The 18,115-nt window shown below is 39.8% G+C and overlaps 1 protein-coding gene across 1 annotated transcript; it reads right to left on the minus strand.

Annotated features, from left to right (window-relative positions):
* Window positions 1-2,541: 2,541 nt before the first annotated feature.
* LOC120434075 lies at window positions 2,542-5,199 on the minus strand. Its single transcript, XM_039601544.1, has 4 exons — window positions 4,788-5,199; window positions 4,522-4,635; window positions 3,184-3,316; window positions 2,542-2,689 (listed from the first exon to the last, which is right to left on the minus strand). The coding sequence occupies exons 1-4, from the start codon at window positions 5,026-5,028 to the stop codon at window positions 2,542-2,544; spliced, it is 636 nt and encodes a 211-aa protein (XP_039457478.1). The 5' UTR covers window positions 5,029-5,199.
* Between the last annotated feature and the right edge of the window lie 12,916 nt (window positions 5,200-18,115).

The raw sequence follows: 18,115 nt of genomic DNA on the forward strand, positions 1-18,115 counted from the left end.
ATCAAAAACATTATAACATTGAATGTTTGCAGAACTTATTTACATAGTAAGTATTTAAAGCTCCATGCCTAGCACAAGTTACTGGCACTGGTGTCTTGGGAAAAGTCCATCTCGTCTCACTTAACCTGTTTTTTTGACTAATGCTGTGTTCTGGTAATTTGACAGCATACATGCTACTGCAAACAGTTGGCTGATATTGTAAACAGGTGACATGGTGATGATGCCATCAAAAAGTTTGTTCTGTTTGATCCTCCTAATGACTCGCTCCACATGTATCCTGAGTCTGACTGTGGCCTGTGTCTCCTTAACCTGGTTCTTCTTCTGCTTGGATAGAAAAGGTGGGCGGTACACTTTGCATTTACAACAATCTGTGATCAGGAAGCCCTTATCTACCATCACTGCCATGTCTTCAGTCAACTTCTCAGCAATGCCTGATTGTTTGAATAGTTCCTTATCACTAACCGAACCTGCGTACAGATCAGAGATGAATGTGACTGGACCATGTGGAGCTATGCCAACCAGGGCTTTCATCGTGCAGTGGGATTTGTATGAAGAGTACGTTTCACTCTGGAGAAGTGGTGAGGATGGTGTCTGACACCTCAGCTCTGTACAGTCAAGGATCACCTGGGTGTCTGAGAAATCTTTGAATTCCTTAGGGAGGTAAGCTTGCACTTCTGCGTGTAAGCCAGATGCACTGAGACCCCAGTGCAGTGGCAAGAAAAACTTGTCCATGTTGCAATGATGCGGCTCACTGTGGACTGGTGTATGTTGAATTGATGAGCCAGGTCCCTCTCCTTCAGACCAACAGACAGGAAAACCAGGAAAAGAAAGAACTCGTCGACTGGCTGGAGCAGCTGCCTCTGAAAGGTTAAAACAAAAGGGAAAATGTTACTCCTAAAGCTATGAACTAGTAAGATCATGCTTTTCTTGGCTAAATGTTTTGTAAGATTGCTGTAATGGTTATGCACACCATACTGTACTGTCAGGGTTGAATTTTATTATTTTTCTACTAAATAAAGTTGTTTTTATTATCTTTATATACACACTGCAAACATCCTCATATGAGTTGTAGGACAAGTCTTAGTAGGACTTGTTAACAGTCCTACTAAGGGGCAGGTCAAATGTCAACGGCACTTCATCCATGTTTATGATCTCGTCTGCTCCGATGGAATATTCGTTTATCTTTCGTTGTGTGAATTTGCGCAAGTTTGTTATTTTCTCTGCATAGTCGGGAGGGAGTTGTTGACACACAGTCGTCCGCACCCTGATGGACAGTCCTTTTCGTTTTTCCGTTGGCGACTGTTTTCAGTCGGATCTGCACAGTTGAAACACCTCGCCCATTTGCTCTCTGTGTGTTCACCCAGTCTTCAATACATTTGGGCCATCTGCTCTTATTTCCTGTGAAAGCTCTCGTCTTTTTGGACTGAGCCAGTTCGTCACGCTGACGTCTCCAACGTCTCACCATTGATTCGTTTATACCAAAGGGTGCGTGCAGCAGCTCTACTTCCCTCGCTGAGAGCCAAATCGACTGCCTTTAATTTGAAAGCTGCATCACATGCATTTCTTTTGTTTGCCATACTGAGGGTTTGTGAATGAAAGCTTCCTTTGCTCCTGTAATACTCCTCTTGCTAATCAAGTTTGTTTTTCGCGCTACTTCGTACAGCACTGCGTTGCCTGGTGGACGGACATGTGACCAACATACGACTCTTGTCCCCTGATACTGTGTGTCTGATCACATGCCCTTCTGTCAGCCAACGTAGTGCCGTACAACAGCGGAACAAACCAAAACAAATCCTCTTACGATATCAAAAAAATCATGAACAATCCATAGAAAAGCTGCACCTGACTGAAAGGGTTCAAAGCTTGTGCAAAAAGTAGTTGCTTGTAGCCCAAAAATTACGCTACATAAATACAATAACATTGCACCTCTAGTTCCAACTACCAACAAAGCCATAGCCTACCGTTTGTGTGCGTGCAGGTGTCAACACTTCTTCGTCCGTGTTGGCAGCTGACTTGGCTCTTGAAGCCCGGATCATTTCATAGATGCAAGGCTCAATCAAAACCCAGAATGCCATCAAATGATTATAGCTTGGAAATCTATTCACAAGAGAGACAAACATTGTGTCAATCATTAATTAACATCACACATTGAAATTAATTAATGTCTGATTAAGATGCTATTTGGTGCATCTACATGAAACATACAATCAGCAGACAAAAAGTAAATATCGATGTTGTTTACATGAAGACTGGAAACACTTGAACTTTAACTGATGGTGACCTTGGTATGAGCTAACTGTATATATATTATATACAGTTAGCTTGAATAGAACTCAGGTGTACCTGGTATAGAATTGGATGTCAGTGTCGGAACCAGCAAACCGCTGTAACCCAAACTCTCGCTGGACACGTAACTCCTGTATTTCCTTCTTCAGACTCTCCAGGTCTTTGGACAGGTCTTCTGCTGACGGCTCAGGAAATGAGCAGTAGTCATGATCTGTTGTAACACTGTGCTGACCTTGATCCCCAGGATGGACTAGTTCAGGGATCGCCCGTTCTCTCCCAAACACTACTCCATGGCGGTTCAACTTTATATCTATTCCACTGAAAAAGTGTCGGGACAGCACCTTTAATAAGCCGCCTTTGACCATCAAGGGTTGTTGGTCCTGCATCCTTGGCTGCTGGGTCCCTGATAAGAGAGAAAACAAAACCATGTTCATTCTTTTTTGTTGATTTTTGTAGAAAATGGGCCATGTTTTTGGAGACAGTGGGGAAGGAAACACTCCCTTATAACAGTCAGAATCAAGAGGGTGGGGAGGCGAGGAAGACAGAACAAAAGGCACGCTGTGGCAAGATTAATAATAACTAATGATTCAATTCAGAGAGGTGTATAAATGTACAGTGGGTGAAAATGTGATTAATAAAGAGTGCATTATGTGCTAAGGGTTTAAGCAGCTCCAAGAATTAGAAGAACCTTTTAAAAACAGTTTTAAAGTTAAAATCATTTCTATGTGTTTATTGTAGTTTTTCTTTTTTTAGTTTTCCACCACCTAAAGCAGGGTTAAAGTAACACAGTTTCACAATTATGTAGCGTTAGTCTCACCACACCCAGCCTCAATATGCTTACTTGACAGCACTCCTTGGTATTAAGTCACACCCAGAGAAAGACTTTGATATATTCACCTTGGAGGGATGTCTTCTGCAGATAGCTTGATTTGTGCTATCCGTTTTAGCTTTGCTGTCTGTCTTCTGTTGAACACATCCAGTCTCATTTTTCTTCTTATCTCCTCTGCAGATGCCTTCTCTGCCTTTCTGCCTACAAAATAAACATAAACATTTCAGTATTTCTACTTTAGAGCTTGCTAACTAAGAAAGCACGACATAAAGCCCACTATGCATGTAGCTATGTGGGCTTTATGTCCACATAGCTGCAACGATAGTCTAGTAAATAATGAAAACACTTATGTTAGAAAGCTTATATTTGGTAACTTGACATTTTCATACAAAATGATCGCTGCACAAGCGGAATACGACGGCTGGAAGGTCCCATCTTTCAGTCTTGTTTTGCTTACTCCTGGCTCTTTTAATGGTGCTGCTCAATTTAGCTCACCTAATGCGGTAAAAGGAAGTACCTTTCTTTTTTCCTCGTCTATTTGTACAACCTGGGGCGCAACAGTTATCAACCATGGTTAGCCGCGTTCACCACAGCAGTCAGCCGGATGCTGCCAAAATAGCAAAGTCTGGGGTGGGGGAGTCATCTCTCGAGCCTGAACAGAGCTCGCTGTTCCCTGCGCAGTACTACAAATACTACCAGTTTCGTAATAAGAAATCGCATCCAGTTTACTAATGGCTGGGTGCAAGATTTGGCTATTTTCAAGCCGCTAAACTGTGAGTACGTCGTCATTCAAACCAAGGTAAGTCAGCTGGAGTGCGTGGAGTATAACAGCCATTATAAGATAAGATAACCCTTATTAGTCCCACACAAATTTGTTTTGTCAAAGCAGGAAGTGGACAGTGCAAAAGTTATATAGCAAAAATTAGAATACAATAAGAATAAAATACTGTACACAACTGTACAGAATAGAATAAAATAAAAAATACTATATAGAGTTGAATAAATAGAATAAGAATAAATAGAATAAGATATACAATAGGAAAAAAACAGAATACAAATTCTATGTACAACTGAGTAAAAATACATCGATGCCAGAAAGGAGTATTGCACTTAGTGTTATTGTCCAGCCCCCACCACAATTAATGTTATACATTTATCAATGAACTGCAAATATCTCGTGGTCATATTATGTGTCCATGATTGTAAAGATGCAAACTACTACACTGATAATCGAGCAAGATATTACTTTAAACCCATTTGTGTCCTCCATGCACACAAGGGGAATTTTCAGCGGTTTTCACATTAAGGCCATATGAATCTTCAAAACTTTACGTGGTGATTGCCGGACACTAAGAGCAATTTTTTGAATTAGGGATTGGGGGTTGGGGGGTGGGGGTGGTGTTTACCTCCGACTAGTGCTCTTTGTTGTTGTCCTTGCGTTCGTCGTCTTTTTTCGGAGTTCATGTGTAGCGTTGGTACCCAGTCTGGATTTGTTTGATCCATTTCATAGGCAGGCTTCCCTACAGTGGTGCGAAAGAATTAGCGAATCTTTACATAGCACGTGTGTCTGCAAAGTCACTCAATACCATGTTTGTTCGGATTGTATAACCTCCGAGTGCATCAACAAAATTATTAAGCTATAAAGAGTGATATGAACATATATAGAACTTACCGGAGTGAAAATGTCGGGAGCACACCAACAGACATTTGGAGATGGAAGAGAACTGGAGATCAACTCGTCCCACGGCTGCTATCCAGGCTAGACGCCTTTTTTTGGTAAGTTCCGCTATATGAGCTCCCTCATGTTGCTTCCATGTCGGGAAAGAATGAAAAGATAAACCATTCCCAAGCTTATTCCCTTGCCGGTCGTGCGATCGAACAGTACAGCCGATCACACAGCAAGTACGAACCATGGCTGATGTGTGTGCTTTCGCTCCTCTTTCGTTTGAGCCCCGAAATATGGCGCATCAGCCCAAAAGCCTTTCCACGCCCACCCGCGTGACATCACGCGCCAAAGCCCTGTTAGATAGTGATGTGTCTTGTGTGTCGAAGCGTGTGTCAGGGGAGTTTTTGTGAAGCACTTATCGAGGCTCGCTTTGATTACGTATGCAGTGACGTTCGAGGCCTCGCGGGCAGTCCGTACCACGTGACTGATTCAGGAACTGGCTCGCCGGTTCGCGCCTGATTCGAAATAAAATGGGCAGCAAAACCCAGCGGATTCCCCATCACACTGTTGTGGAATTGGATTACGTACGTGCTACATAGTTACTTGAGCTTTTCTTCTTCGATGGAACCAGCAAGGAAGAGTTTTTTTTAATTTAATCTCCTAATAAAGTATGCACAATATAATAAATATCACAAAAGATAAGTACCATAATATAAATAAACAACACTACAGATCCTATAATCTGATTTCTGTCTTTTAGTTTATTAAAAAGTGAAGCGCCACACAGTTTGTGTGATTATCCAGATGTACATAAACATGATTACACAGTTACACAATCATACCAAAACTCTGTCCTGATAGTTTCCACTTTCTCTTTTGTATCAGACATACTGAGACAATATTCGTGATAAATAACCATAAAAACAATTAATTTATTCAGTTTAGAGGTTTACACATCACATCATTATAATCAAAGAGCCTGTTTAACTCGAATCGTCCACTTGATGGCGCAGTAGAGCAAATGAATCATCATAATGCTTTGACCATGAGTCGACCAGTGTGATGGAAAGCTTCAGTTCATCACGAGGCTTCATCTTATGGAACGCCAGGACTGCCATAATGAATTAATTAAATACATGATTAAATAACTGAGTATCATCCTTAAATAAATGTTTTAGTGTGTTTGTACAGGTGGCTATGGAACTGGATCAACGCCTCCACAAGCACAGCGGCCGGAGCAAAATGATAGATTAACATAATTGGAACCACACCCAGCCCGTGTTTTGACTGAATATTACACAGCTTCACTCCATGTACACCTTACACTGAAGAACAAGCTTCGAGCTCAACCGATCTCTCCCTGAAGACAAAATGCAGTTTGAGAGCAACGGGGTCGACTTCAAGACTCAACAATGTGAACACACAGCAATACTGCCCTAAACCTTAAAGGGTCCAGCAGCATGTACCATGGATGGATGGAAGTATGCACTCCCAATCACAAGCTGGGAGGTTCGCCAGCGACATCACTGTGTGTGAATGGACTTGAGAAGACTGTTTGAGTTTCACATTTGCCATACTGGGAGCTGAAATGGCAAAGGAAGAGACTGAAAAGAGTGAAAGACAAAAGGCAAAGCTGAAGAAGAACGGCCCACTGGGCCCCTGACACACCACAACTGTGAACTGCTGCAGATTCAGGAGAGAGACATAAGCTGTGAGAAGTGGGGAGAAGAGAGCATGGAGGAAAAATGAAGTCTGTTGTTGTTAATGTGAGAACACATGAAAATTGGGTTGGAAAACTGTGGCTGGCTGTCTTGTGGAGGTTGATAAAGAGTCCGTAGGATCGCAACAAAAGTAAAACTAAAACGCACACAAACACACATAAACAGAGAAATGTGAAGGAAAGGCAGCTTTAAGGACATACCCTGCTGAATCTGCAGCTCCACCGTACACACAGCCAATAAACCTGCCTACTAACACACACACATGCAATGAAGATCAGCTTGTTATCTGTCATCAGTGTTAAGATTGTGCAAATTTCACAGACACTTTTTATCAAACGCTGAGTGTATCCACTGCTGACAATTAACTCTCTAGGTTGCAGGACAACAGTTGAACTTTTGTGAAAGAAAAAAAAGAGAGATTCTGGTTTGACCAACCAATGCTTTCTGCACTATTGGTGCAGCACAAGTAATTTACTTTTGTGATAATATTTTGAACATGCATTTCTGTTGTCCTGTCAACTTAGTGGGTTATCAGCTGATTTGCAAATTAGTTGATTGTTATTAGATCAGGGAAAGATGACTGGATTATAAAACAAGTGAATAAGATGTAGCAGAGGGTGTAGTTTCCTGTTTCTGATGTATGGGTGAAGCTTGCACCCAGATACACACTCTGATTACATGAGAACAAACTTGTTTTGAGAAATACCTGATGACATGTTACACGTTTTATGTTTGGGGAAGAAAAAAAAGGAAAGAAAAGTTAAATAAAATGATTGGGTCTGTGAAAAAAAAAGCACAGACCTGGGGAAGAAATTCACATTCCAGTGATAAAACATTGATATGAAGTGTTTAGGAAGCTTTTAATGGTGAACATTTGTGTTGTTTGAACTCTGCAGCTGCTAAACAAAAACATTTTCTCTGTGTATTTAGCAGGTGAAACTAGATCAGTTGGCCCCAGACTTTCCAGAATTGTGTGATATTCTGGAGCACTTGTGGGCAACCAGTAAATATGATGTGGGGAAAATGAACAAAGGTAGTGACACTTAAGTCTGATTTCAGACCATGTAAGCATCAGTTGTTAATTAAAGCCAGACGCAGTGACTGCAACACTGCATGGCAGGTTCTAATCCCTACAGCCTGTTGTTTCACCTGAAGGCAAAAACTTTTCCTGTTATTTTTCCAGTAGATTTGGGGGTTTTGTTTTAGTACCAGGCTGATTCTGCCAGTTAGGTTTGGGTTGTTTTTCTTTTCTAAGAGAAAGACTGTTTTTTATTTTTACACTTAGACATGTCCGAACCGGGCCTAAAATGTTTTTTTTGTTTTTGTAACAGTGCACTTAGGAAAAACCTGCCAGGTATCATCCCTCTGGGTGTGATATTTTGTGTATTGATGATTTAAAAGCAGGCCTGCAAGATTGGGAGCAAAAGCGCTATAAAATACTTTAATTGAGAGCAAATATAAGGTGAGCTTCTCTAGATTACAATTGGCTTCTGAGAAAATTCACCTACATAGGACGCTGACCATATTAGATGGTAAATTCTGTGTTTAAAAGGATTGTAGCGATTCAATCCATTTCAAAAGCAATAAGAATTGTTTTTGTTTTTGGAATGACGAAATATTGCTGTCAGTGGATATTTAAATTTGTGCGCAGTTTTCCACTGTCAGCAATGATTGTTATGAATGCATGTGACTAGATGAATGCATGTGATTGGTATAAATGCAAATGCAGAGGACTGTAACTGGACTGATGATGTGGACTAAATGTGACTGACTTGAAATTGAGAAGACGGTAACTATTGTAGGATTAGTCACTTCTAATGCCTAATCCACCCAAACAGTGAAAAAAAGGGTGGATGTGTGTGTTTTTGTTTGCTTGTTTTTGCAGAAGCAGAAGGATGACAGAGACCAGAGGAGGAGAGACTGTAGGTTTACATGAGTGTGGGCAGACTTAACCCTTTAGCTGCTACTTTTCTGTTTTACTGATTTTGTGTGAAGAACACTGTTTTTACTGGCTGCTTGTTGGTTATAGTAACACACTGTATTGTTGGAAAATGTCAAATGCTAGAAGTTGGCAGAAAACATAGCGGCCTTGAAGAGCGTGCAGAGAAGGCTTTCACCCACCCACTGCTGACTTCATTAGGAAAGAAAATTTTAATCAAAACACAGACAGGTCCGTTGAATGCATGAATTGGGCCCGACATGTGCTACTCCGGAGGAGATGCCCTGATGTTGCATTGGCAATGATCTAACTAACCTTTTTCTTTAAGAAAGGAGCCTAGTTCTGATGAGTTGACTCATGGGAGTGTCGATGCGTCAAGAGGAGGAATTCCAGGTTTAACATGAAACAGTGTAACATGAAACAATGCTTTCTGTGTTTTCCATGAGTTTTTCATGACAATTTTCTCCACGGCTTTTTACTGTGACTTGTGGGATTAACATGTTATGGACAGGTATTAAACCTCTACAGGTGGTACACCCATGTTCGGATGAGGGTTTGAAAACCTATAAGTGAAGTTCACTAAAGGAAAAATGTGGATTGATGTTGGTTGATATATTTTCCAAATGGTTAGAAGTTTTTCCTTCTAGTAGGGAGATACAGGTGCAGCAGCCAGAGTATTGCTGGAAGAAATCATCCCAAGGGTGGAATCTCCAGACTGAGAGTGAGACTAGGTGCTGATCAGAAGTCTTCAGAGAACCAGCGAGAAATAGGAAACACAGAGCTGACAGCCCAGGCAGTAGTTGAGGTCAAAGGTCATGCGTCATTATGAGAAGATTCCAGAAGCACAGCAATAAAGCTGCATTGGAACGAGAGGGTGAGGGGTGAAAAGAGCGCCCTCCTCCAACAAGAGCATGCCAAGCTCCAACTCAGCGACTGCAGAGCAGACTCTGTGCCACCGAAGAGGGATCATGAATGCAGATGACACCTGATTAAACAATCAGGCAGTTGTGCCTGAAGTAGTTCCGTGTGGTTTTGTGTTAAGGGGGTCGTTGGTGTGACATTTCTAATCATCTTATAACTGATATGCATTTACATGACTCTCTGAACATCACAGCTAGACTGATTTTCTAGCATGTCAGTTCCTGATGCGTAAGTGCATTTGGCCCTCACTGTCTGAGTAAACATAGTAACAACAGTTGTGAGTTCTTTTGACATGTGTACTCAGCTTTGACATGTTGTTTGACAGCCTAAACTAGGATTTTGGGTTCATCACATTTCATTCAGGGATTTTGATAGGTCTCAAACATGCTGGAAGCACCTAAAGAATGAGGTTGTTCTTCTAGAGTTAAATGTGGTTGTTTTGGTTTCCCCAATCACTGATGTGAGGACAGTAAAGATAATTGTAAATGCCTTTGAGAGGGTTTACACTGTTTAAATGGGTCTACAGTAGTAAAGAGTACAGCACAATGCATAGATAGAGAGGAAAGATCGATCTCTCTGTTGTAAATGTAGCTCAGAAGTGTTTGATATATGTTGGCTGTGTGGAAATTCATGGCTACTTCTGGGTTTTACCCCGGACTTTGGGAAGCACTAACATTGAATTTAGTTTATGTTTGTTGTATTCACTTAGGTACAGATATAGTCACTGTCCTTTATGGCAAACATCTGGACAGGGCAAAGCAAATGGCACAAAGGAGTGTGTGTGATGTTTGGTGAGGCATGTGTGCCTCAATCCCTAATAACACTGGGGAAGAGGGTCTTTTACAGAAACCATTAATAAATTGGGAGACATGGGTTGATGGATTTAATGATGAATTGGGAAAGATATATCACACACTGAAAGACTTCCTTATCTAAACAACGGGTTCTTATGAAAGAGCAGCTTGATGTAACTAAGGTTAAAGTTTTCTTTTGCAGATGAACAACAGAGGCTGTTTCATTTCTGTATATGATCTCATATTGTGTTTTCTTTTATGATATAACTGCCATCCTTCAAACAAAGGGTGGAGACTCAGATGGAGCGAAGATGACCGTAAAGTGTGAATTTAGGGAGGATGCACATTATGGAATTTCTTTGAGTACGCAATAGTGCTGATGTTATTTTCAGTAGTTGGAAAAGAAATCCCCATGTTTTTATGTGATTCTTAATTGTGGTATCACAAAGGGTGGAATGTGGTGGCAGATTTCTTTTCTCATATATTAATCACATATTTAATTATATCACATTAGTTATAGTAATATTACTTTCTCACTTTACTATAGTAAGAGCACTCCTGCCACTACTTTACATGCATGTGGAAAGTTAACACAGTGAGGCCGTTGTAATGGGAGACATTAAACAGCTAGTGAGGCTCCTTCTGTTTATCAGGGATGTAAATCATTAGGTGAAGGCTAAGCAGAAAACAAGGTCATAATTCTCTCTGTGCGGGAGGCTCCAACTGGTGGCCTGTAATGTCCTTCAGATGGGCTAACACCAGTCGTTCGAAGGATTTCATGACCACAGACGTCAAGGCGACAGGTCTGTAGTCATTCAGTCCTGTGATGGTGGGTTTCTTGGGAACAGGGATGATGGTGGAGCGTTTGAAGCAGGAGGGAACTTCACACAGCTCCAGGGATCTGTTGAAGATGCGAGTAAAGATGGGAGCCAGCTGTTCAGCACAGGTTTTGAGGCAGCAGGTGAGACACCGTCTGGTCCGGGGGCTTTCCTGGGCTTCTGTTTCTGAAATAGTCGGCTCACATCCTCAGTGTGTATTCTGAGTTTCAGGGAGGAGGAAAGGGGGGTGAGAGGTGTGATGGAGGTCGTTGAGTCTGGATTGGAGAGGGTGATGATGGTGGTCGTTGAGCCTGGAATGGGGAGGATGGTGGTGGTCGTTGAGTCTGGATTGGGGAGGGTGTTGGTGGTCGTTGAGTCTGGATTAGGGAGGGTGGTGGTGGTCGTTGAGTCTGGATTGGGGAGGGTGGTGGTGGTCGTTGGGTCTGGATTGGGGAGGGTGGTGGTGGTCGTTGAGTCTGGAATGGGGAAGGTGGTGGTGGTCGTTGGGTCTGGATTGGGGAGGGTGGGGTGGTTGTTGAGACTGGATTGGGGAGGGTGAGGGTGAAGGGGGGAGAGGTGGAAGATGTTTTGGGGGTCAATGTCTGAAGCAATGTCTCTGAGGAGGGGAGGGTGAGGCGTGGGAGTCTGTCCGTCTCAAACCTGCAGTAGAACACATACCATCGTCACGCAGTCTATTCTTGAAAATAGTTTGTGCATCTTCATTTTTATTCACGGTTCCACATGTGGCAAAAGTTTTGTGTTGCCTTAACTTACACCCTGTAAATTTAATAATCTATAGTTCAAACGTGGGGATGGGGACTACTTTTTGTTTTTATTTGCTGACATAACCAACTCTGTCTAAAAATAAACCTCTGACATGTTTAAACATATGAAAAATCGGATGCAGTATCCTCTAACTACTTGGTTAAAATAGTGTTAGAGAAATAAACATATTCTTATAGCAATGTGCATCACTGTAGTTATAAAACATGAACCATCTAAAATGGTCCCACCAGTGTGTAGTCCTACTTAGAATAATCCTTTAATTGTCCCACAAGGGGAAATTTGGTTGTAACAGCAGCCACTTGCACAATCACTTCTGCGTTATACTCAGCCCTGCTCCACTGTTTCCGCAGTGGTTAAACAGTGGCGACGTTCTACACCCGCTGCCTACAAGCTCCCAAAATTGAACAACTGCCAGAAAATTAGATAAACGATTTACGTTATATGCTGCATCACAGATACACAACTATGAGGGTAAGAAAACAGAAATTAACAGACAAAAAAACGTTGGCTAACTTCAAATTTAAACATTGCAGTACTCCTCTCTGCTTTATCACACCTAATTTGGCGGGGAGGTCAGTTCCTTAATCATAATTATGACTCTGACCTCACAGCCCATTGTCCCTTCAGTGGGCTGGTTTCAGTCATTATGCAATGTACTGTTTATAAGGTTTGGGGAAACCTGCAGTCAGCTGAGACTGAAGAAGTCACTTGGATGAGTGACGAAACGTTTCTCCCACAAAACGCTACGTCCAGATGAACAGATTCAACTTTTGGAGATTTACTTTCCTGGATGATTGAGAATGCATCAAGACGATGGTTACTTTTTGTTTTAATAGAGAGAGAAGGAAGCACTAAGCCTGCAGGGGTAACCATAATGCTGAACTATGATTCTGTTCGCCTCTTGTGTTTTTGTGCTTAGAAGACGAGCTTCTACATCTCAGAAGTTTGTATGTAAATCTGGAAATGGCTCACAAAATAAAGGAAGCTACACGTGGTCAAAGCTCTTCCTCTGATTGGCATCTGCTCCACAGGCCCAGAGTGACTGCCTCTTGGTTTCGGGAGGTGTGTCAAGTCAGAGGCCAGAACTCAGCAGAGTCACTAGCAGAGTGTATAATGAAGGGAACAAGGCAGACAGCAGACATGAGGAGAGGTACTGAGATGGAGCCTGCAATAGCAGCAGAGTGTAGTAGGCTAATGAATGTTAACATCCTGTGTTCTGGTCATTCACCCCATTGCCCCCTGGCTTTGCTGCAGCTCCTGATGGTGTTGTTTTTGACCCCAATGAAAACCCCCAGATTGGCCTCGTGGAATTCAAATGTCCCAATGTACAAAACTTTACTGACTGCAAATATGTGCAGATGGACTGTTGTAAACTAAAAAAAGAGCCTATTGTGCAAAGACAACTGATCAGTCGGATGCAGTGGTGTGACTTTGTTGTGTGGGCATCAAAGGACTACCTAGTGCAAAGATTATACATGGATACAGTTGTGTATAAGCCGACTATTTCTTTTTTCTTTTTTTACATATATGCATATATATGTATGTGTATATATGTATATACAGTATATGGGTCAAAATACCCGTGTTTGACAAATGAACAGTGAAAGCAACAGCAAAAAGAAAAACAGATCCTTCAGGCTGGATTGAACAAAGTGATATTTTATTTGCAGAACATTTAATGAATGTTTAAAAAACATTTTACTGTTGTGTGAAACCAATAAACTCTTATTTTAGCAACGGTATCAAAAACATTAAAACATTGAATGTTTGCAGAACTTATTTACATAGTAAGTATTTAAAGCTCCATGCCTAGCACAAGTTACTGGCACTGGTGTCTTGGGAAAAGTCCATCTCGCCTCACTTAACCTGTTTTTTAACTAATGCTGTGTTCTGGTAATTTGACAGCATACATGCTACTGCAAACAGTTGGCTGATATTGTAAACAGGTGACATGGTGATGATGCCATCAAAAAGTTTGTTCTGTTTGATCCTCCTAATGACTCGCTCCACATGTATCCTGAGTCTGACTGTGGCCTGTGTCTCCTTAACCTGGTTCTTCTTCTGCTTAGATAGAAAAGGTGGGCGGTACACTTTGCATTTACAACAATCTGTGATCAGGAAGCCCTTATCTACCATCACTGCCATGTCTTCAGTCAACTTCTCAGCAATGCCTGATTGTTTGAATAGTTCCTTATCACTAACCGAACCTGCGTACAGATCAGAGATGAGTTAAAAAAAACGTGAGATCTTCAAGTTCCTGGGTACCACCATCTCCCAGGACCTGAAGTGGGAGACCAACATCAACTCCATCCTCAAAAACACCCAGCAGAGGATGTACTTCCTGAGACAACTGGGGAAGTACAGTCTTCCACAGGAGCTGCTGATCCAGTTCTACACTGCAGTCATTGAGTCTGTCCTGTGCTCCTCCATCACAGTCTGGTATGGTGTAGCCACCAAACAGGACAGGTGCAGACTGCAGCGGACTGTACGGGCAGCAGAAAGGATCATCGGCGCCCCCCTGCCCTCCATCCAGGATCTGTACCTCTCAAGAACCAGGAAACGGGCAGGGAAAATCATCACAGACCCCTCACACCCTGGACACAGACTTTTTGATCTGCTGCAGACCAGGACCACCCGACACAGGAACAGTTTCTTTCCCCTCGCCATCTCCCTCCTAAACAGTTGAACTGTCACACTGCTCCCACTGCCAGACTGCAACTGCACCTTATGTACATTCAGTAGTATTCATTCCACCTCATTTCATTTCTGTATTTTATGTATATAGGTTTAGATTACTTATTTATAGTTGGTTTATACAGCTTTGTGTATGTATGTGTAATGTATATATAGACACGTGTGTGTGTGTGTGTGTGTGTGTGTGTGTGTGTGTGTGTGTGTGTGTGTGTGTGTGTGATTTACATTGCTGTGCTTGAGAGCCACCATCTACCGGAACCAAATTCCTTGTATTTGTCTGCACATATACTTGGTCAATAAACACGATTCTGATTCTGATTCTGATTGGTTGATTGCTGTAATGAGAGTTGAAAGTTTGTTTTTCATTTTAGTCAACGTTTATGGATATAATAATGAAAGTCAGAATAAAAATATGTTAGAAGATATAACTTTAAATATTTTTTAACTTAAAGATCGATACCCTACGGAATATATTTTAATGGGTGGTGATTGGAATATGACTCCTGATGAATGGACTGATAGATGGCCCTCAAGGACAGGTAGACCACAAAAAAATAACCTAATTATAGAATTTTTGATAAACAACAATTTGACAGATATTTGGAGAGTAAGAAATCCAGGAATTAAAAGCTTTTCCTGGTTTAAACCAAATGGAGCTTGTAAATCTAGAATAGACTATTGGCTAGGAAGTGACAACATTCTTAACCACACTGTAAAAGTTGTGATGTCAGATGCACCTCTTTCTGATCATTGCTTTATTGAATTATGCTTAGAATCGGAAATTAGACAATCAAATAAAAGAACTTATTGGAAGTTCAATGCCAAACTTTTACAAAATGAAGATTACTGCAACATAGTCAAAAAAATTATAAAAGATATTATGGCTGACCGTTTAATTGTAGGATATATCAGTAAATGGGAATTCATTAAATTCAAAATTAGAGAATTTATTCAATTCAGTAAAAACATAAGTCGAAAGCAAAGAGAATATGAATGTAAATTATTCCAAGAAATTACTTATTACTGTAGTAAACATGATCTAAATAGCCAAGAAAGGAGTAAACTTATGGAGTTGCAAACTAAATTAGATCAGCTCTACCTAAATAAAGCAGAAGGAGCTTTTGTGCGTTCACGCGCCAAGTGGATTGAGGAGGGGGAAAGAAATTCCTCATATTTTTTTAATTTAGAAAAGAGCAGACAGAAAAGAAATTTTATATCTTCCCTGTTAATTGATGGCATTGAATGTGACGACCCTAAAATTTTGGAGAATGAAACTTACACATTCTATTCCAATTTATACTCCTCACAGTTCTCTCAAGCAGATTGTGATGCTTTTTTTGATCAAATAGATAATCTGATCCCTAAAATTGATGAATCATTTAAGGAATTTTGTGAATCTGACTTTAGAATCGAAGAGTTAGATGCATCTGTTAAGAAAATGGCGCTTAATAAATCCCCTGGTCCAGATGGGCTTACAGTTAATTTCTTCCAATTTTTTGGGGAAGACTTAAGGGAAATTCGATTCAGTAGAACATCCTTTTATTTTAGAAACACTAACTCGATTTGGATTTGGGGATAAATTTAGGAAGATAATAGATATACTGTATAATGATATAAATAGCTCTGTGTCGTTAGGCTATGGCACTGGTAAAAGATTTAGTGTTAAAAGAGGAATTAGGCAAGGGTGTGGAAGCTCTCCGCTGTTATTCATAATGGTTGTGGAGATGCTCGCAATTCTAATTAAAAACAGCAGCGTTGCCAGAATTGAGATTATCGATAATTTTTTAATAATTAGTCAACTTGCAGATGACACTACTCTTTTCTTAAAAAATGAACATCAGATTCCCCTGGTAAAACAAATAATCACATTCTCAAAAGCTTCAGGCTTAAAGTTAAATTTAAATAAATGTGAACTATTGGCGTTAAAGGAGTGTCATTCACAATTACTGTACGATATAAAGGTGAAGAAGGAGGTAAAATATTTGGGCATCACAATTTCAAAAGATCACAAAGTCTTAGAAAAAGTAAATATTTCAGATAATGTTGACAAATGTAAGACAATCTTAAATAAGTGGTTACAAAGAGACATTACAATTTTTGGAAGAATATTATTAACCAAAATGGATAGTTTATCTAGATTTATATATCCAGCTTACTCTTTATCAATATCAAATAAAGTTATTAAAACAATTAATAGCTTGAATTTTAATTTTATTTGGAGGAATAAGTGCCATTATATATCTAAAGATGATTTGGTTAAACCATACATTGAAGGTGGTGGAAACGCAATTGACTTTGATATAATGAATGGTGTCTTGAAACTTAAATGGTTAAAATCCTTCCTAAATAATCCACACTCCATTTGGTTTTTTTATACCAAGTAAGGTCTTTAACACATTGGGGGGTATTGATTTTCTCCTAAAGTGTGACTTTGAAATTACTAAGCTACCTGTTAAACTCTCTGAATTCCATAAACAGGTCCTTCTTTATTGGAAAATGTTATTTAAACATAATTTCACTCCACATAATAGCCCAATTTGGAACAATAGATATATACTTATGAACAGAAAATCTATTTTTATTCAAGATTGGTTATCAAAAGGTGTTTGAGCAATTGCCCATTTTGTAGATAAGGAAGGACATGTTCTAGAACATCAAGATTTTTGCCAAAGGTTTAATATCCAATGTTCTAAAAGTAAATTTAATCGGGTTATAAAATCCATTCCACTGTCACTTAAAAACATAGTTGTAAATGATATAATATATTCTGACATCTCCCCCAAGTTAAGGCAATTATATATAGATGATATTCGATTTTGTGATGTTAAATGCAATAATAAGTTTCTATGATCTTCATTAAGGAGTCTTTATTCTCCAAATTTACTTAGACGTAATTACATATTAAAAGATTTCCAAAGGGAAGAAATTGAAAAAATAAGAATTGATTATATCACCTTCCCTATCCCTCCTGAAGCGAAAGAAGTCCAATTTAAAATTTTAAATAAAATTTACCCAACAAATAGACTCCTTGGTGATAGATTCAAAATAGAAACTGGTAATTGTGTATTTTGTGAAACAGAAGAGGAGGATTTGGACCATCTATTCTTTTTGTGCAATTTTATACAATTATTTTGGTTGGATTTTCATACCTGGCTTTATTCCAGTGAGATTCAAATTACCCCATTTACCTTAAATATGATAATGTTTGGAGTGTTTTTGAAAGAAAAGGAAGCTAATTATGGTGTTAATGTGTTATTAATTTTGTGCAAGCTATTTATACATAAATGTCGTTTTTTTTTTAAGACCAAAACAACACTAGCTTACTGGAAAAACGACTTAAAACTGTTGGTTAAATCTTTGACTTTAATTAAAAAGAAAAAGGTTGCTTTTTTTATTTCCTTTGTAGAAGATTTTGCTTTAGTGAGTTAATAATCTGTTAAATTATGTGACCCCATCTTTATATTTTCTTTTTCCTATGTATGAAAGTTGTTAATATGTAAGGAATGTTTATTCTCTGAATGTGTAATGTATGGTGCATTTTGTTTGTATGTTATCTTTACTAAAAAACAAAACAAAAAAAAACTCTACATCCGGTCTCAAAACAGGAAGTGAGCATTTTGTGTACACTGGGTCCATTGGTCATTTCCTTTCCGATCTCACC

This window comes from Oreochromis aureus, linkage group 3, assembly GCF_013358895.1.
Source record: "Oreochromis aureus strain Israel breed Guangdong linkage group 3, ZZ_aureus, whole genome shotgun sequence".
Lineage (NCBI taxonomy): Eukaryota > Metazoa > Chordata > Actinopteri > Cichliformes > Cichlidae > Oreochromis > Oreochromis aureus.